The 3,686-nt window shown below is 38.6% G+C and overlaps 1 protein-coding gene across 1 annotated transcript in view; it reads left to right on the top strand.

The window, feature by feature from the left end:
* The window catches only part of LOC138030536 (trypsin-like), a 14,510-nt gene that overhangs the window by 2,073 nt on the left and 8,751 nt on the right, over positions 1-3,686 (top strand). Inside the window, exons 2-3 of the mRNA XM_068878433.1 lie at positions 2,526-2,582; positions 3,148-3,363. Coding sequence (XP_068734534.1) covers positions 2,526-2,582; positions 3,148-3,363 — 273 coding nt within the window. The remainder of the gene's footprint in view (positions 1-2,525; positions 2,583-3,147; positions 3,364-3,686) is intronic.

The following is a 3,686-nucleotide window of genomic DNA, read 5'->3' as shown; positions in this document are numbered from 1 at the left end:
TATTTGAAGAGATATTGTCGAAAGACTTGTGACTATTGTGGTAGGTATTAACTTTGCAAATGAGGTTTTGTAGAAATGCTGTTACCATAACATTCAAATCAAATTAATTCCCGATATGTCTAGGGTTTAAAAACACGCTTATCATTCTCTGACATGCCGCAGATTATGTCGTATCCAATAGCAAAGGAAGGATAATTAAGTAAGCAACGACGACGTCGACGAGAACGCGAAAAGAATAAGAAAAAGAAGGCTCAATGAGGAAAAACAGTTGCTTTGAACGCCATGCTGGTTCGTTTAGAATTCTGAGAAATTTCTCTGCTGTTTTCGTTCTGGAAGTCTTGAAATAACCAAATTTGAGATCATGTCCAACGTGAGCACCTGTCTATAGATTTTGAATTTCCTCTTCAGTTGGATTAAAAACAATATCATAATGGAGTATTATCGCTTATTAACCAAGAGTGAAGTCTTTACTGGAAAATCTCAAGCGAGGCCGAGAATTAGGTACAATTAGCCAATCAAAGCTCTCCTTATATCGGCAACAAGCACCAGACTTCTTTTCCCGTGCTTAAGCTCTTGCATTAAGCCGGCGCGCTATGGATACCGGATCGAGGCGTACGTTTCTTTTACGTTAGGCTACAGGCTATTGGTATCACAAAACAATAAGTAATTGCTACCAAATTTGTATAGCTCAATTACAATTATCTATAAGGCCAGATAAATCTCCAGTATACTACATTCTCCGCTGAATACCATTTCATCCACTCTCGAAATAATAGCAGTAGTCCAACAAAAAGACTATATGTGTACTGGTGGAACAGCTGGTCGAGCATCGCACTACGCTACCTTATAAACTAAAACTCCAGAATAATGCATTATCCAGAGAATATCATTTTATCCATCTTCGAAAAAAGTCGACTACGAGCACTGGTGGCTCAGTTGGTTGAGAAGCGGACTACCCTAAGATGGGGTCACAGACTTGAGCCCCAAACGGAACAACACTTCATTGTTAAGGTCTTAAAATAACTTAAAAGAAAGTGCTGTAATTTCCATTTCATCCGCTAATAATAGTCAAACTTTCAAAACGGCCTTCCAAGGACGAAGACTATGGACCCCTTCTTTTCCAGTGTTGTTGTCTGCCCCATTCGCCCACGTCTTTGTTAGTTGTTCAATCAGTCTTGTTCAATTCATTTACGCCAGTCTAAGTACAATGATGAGACTTTTTTCCTTTTTTTTTCGGCCCTGTGATGTTTGTTTGTCGAAGAGTGCAAGGACCTGGTATCATACTGCGACTTTTACAGGACTCGATGTGGAGACAAGACACTGGCTACGTCTTTGAAAACATATTGCCGGAAAACATGTGGCATGTGTCAAGGTAATCATTAATAATGCATAATATTCAGCTGTTGTCATTTGCCATCAATTCATCTGTCAATCAATCGATCGAACAATCAACGTAACGGTAATCTTTCGGTACCATATGAAGAAAACGGCATAGCTATTCAAGGTGGGCAAAAATACGATACATCAAGTTCAATGAAGAAATCTCCATAACCTTAATTCAGGAGTAGTTTTCGTTTGAAAGAGGTTTTAAAGTCACGTAGCTTAGGAGGAATCATATTCCAAATTCTCGCAACAATTCTACTGAGGAAAGGACAACGGTTGTTGACTGAGTATAGATCTCTGGACGTAAATTGACCTGCTGTTAAAGATCTGGTATAAAAATAATGAATCTGGCCAGGACGATGGAATGGTTCGGAAATATTTGGAGGAGCGCAGTAATTAGTAACATCGGTCGTTAAGATTATAACGAAGAGCCTATGATTATCTTCAATTAAAGGCTTATCTGTCAAAAGCAAAAATCGGTGACCCCCACTTTGTATTGTTGCAAAGTAGTCAGCAGGCGAAGGTGAAGTCTGCGGGGGATTCTTAGCGAAGGAGAGTATTCAACTGGACCTGATGAACACTTCTCACCGAATTCGTTATGTTGCTATGGTAACCTACTACTTTATATGATTCTACGCATTTTGTGAATTTTGATAGGCAATAATCGTTTTCTTTTATGTGGTAATGTGACAGCTGTTTGGTGGTGATACAGTTTTGTAGAGTCAATTGATGCTTCGAAGTGGAAGCACCAATTGTAGTGTGCATAATTAGTTTTACTTAAGCTAAATACCATTGACACTTAGGGTGCGTTCGATTGACCGTATTCCGGAATAGGAATAAATGGAATAGAAGTTAGAAATCCTTCGTTTTTACGGAGATTCACATGAAAATTGTCAAACACTTGCTACAATGCTATTTTAGACATATCTTTATCATCCTTGTTGCTTCAAAACGCCAGCCATACCGTTTTAAATCATCACTTCACGTATTCTTATTCCGGAATAGGATCAATCGAACGCGCCCTTTAAGTCTTTCATTCATTCATTCATTCATTCATTCATTCCGAAAAGTGTTGACGCTGGTTTGAGCCACTTTAAGCTCCATATGAACTAGATGTTCTGCTTATTTTTAACACATTTTAGTTGCTGTTACTACAAAGCCATCGACGCTGACTCAAACGAAACAAGCTATTAAACAAGGTTGGGAAAAAGGAAATAATTATTAGCATTTATTAGTCGCAACAATGGCGTTCAATTGTGAAAGTGTAGTTTTGTTTGTCCGTTTTGTGTTTATATACAAAGAGTTAACATTAAAAACGTGGTTTTCGTATTGCATGATACACCCTAATCCAAAGAACAATTCAGTTTGTAGTCGAACTTAGTTCGCACAACTTTAAGAACATGCTAAGAACGTTTTAAGGCTCAAATCGAAAACAAAATATCAGTAGTCTTATGAAAAAAGTTGCTGAGTTAAGTGAGACACGTCCGCAAGTGTTTGACTTAATTGCCATGTTAGACCACAGTTTGACATTTCTTTTACCTTTATTTGTATGATGCCTTATTGCGTCACTTGGTTTCCCTGCCATAGAAAGGAAAAAATAGTTTCGTGCTTGTAGATGTATAAATACAGTATTTGTCTTTCTGCAAATAAATGTGCGTCCTCTTATGTCTGCTTGATTTAGCAAGGGAAAACAAAAGCGTCTAAGACACTCTACTAGACAAGTTGAAAAGATTCCTGCAATTTCTTTTTTTAACACATATTTAGTTGTACCAGTGGGCGCTGAATGTGGTTCGAAGATGCTGGACAAACGAATCATTGGGGGTACCAGTGCGCGATCAGGAGCCTGGCCTTGGCAAGTGTCACTCAATTACTCTTCCTCTCACTGGTGCGGTGGCTCAATTGTGAGCCCGTGGTGGGTAGTGACCGCCGCTCACTGTTTTGACGTAGGACGTGATCCTCAGAAATTTGGTATCATTGCAGGTAAATTGCGTTATATGAAAACGAGAAACTAAAATACCGTTTTCTAAGGAACCAAAACAAATAATACATGCTTTAGTTAAACAATTTCCCGGACTACGTGGAATTGGCATCAACGTATTCAGATCATTATATTAATTCATTGATAAAGAAACAAGGAAAGTTTGATACATTTTTTTCTTGATTTTCATATTTGTTTTAGGCCATTCAACTTTAAATGCGCCTTGAAAATCAACGGCCGAACTAAAGAGAGGCATGGTGCAATCTCGACCCCAGAGCTCTTCTCTTGAGTGAGGGAGAGAAGAGCTCTGGGGAACCCTGAAACA

Source organism: Montipora capricornis, chromosome 13 (assembly GCF_036669925.1).
Source record: "Montipora capricornis isolate CH-2021 chromosome 13, ASM3666992v2, whole genome shotgun sequence".
In the NCBI taxonomy this organism is placed as follows: Eukaryota; Metazoa; Cnidaria; class Anthozoa; order Scleractinia; family Acroporidae; genus Montipora; species Montipora capricornis.
Note: the sequence above shows the minus strand (reverse complement) of the source record. Positions and strands in the feature narration are given on the sequence as shown.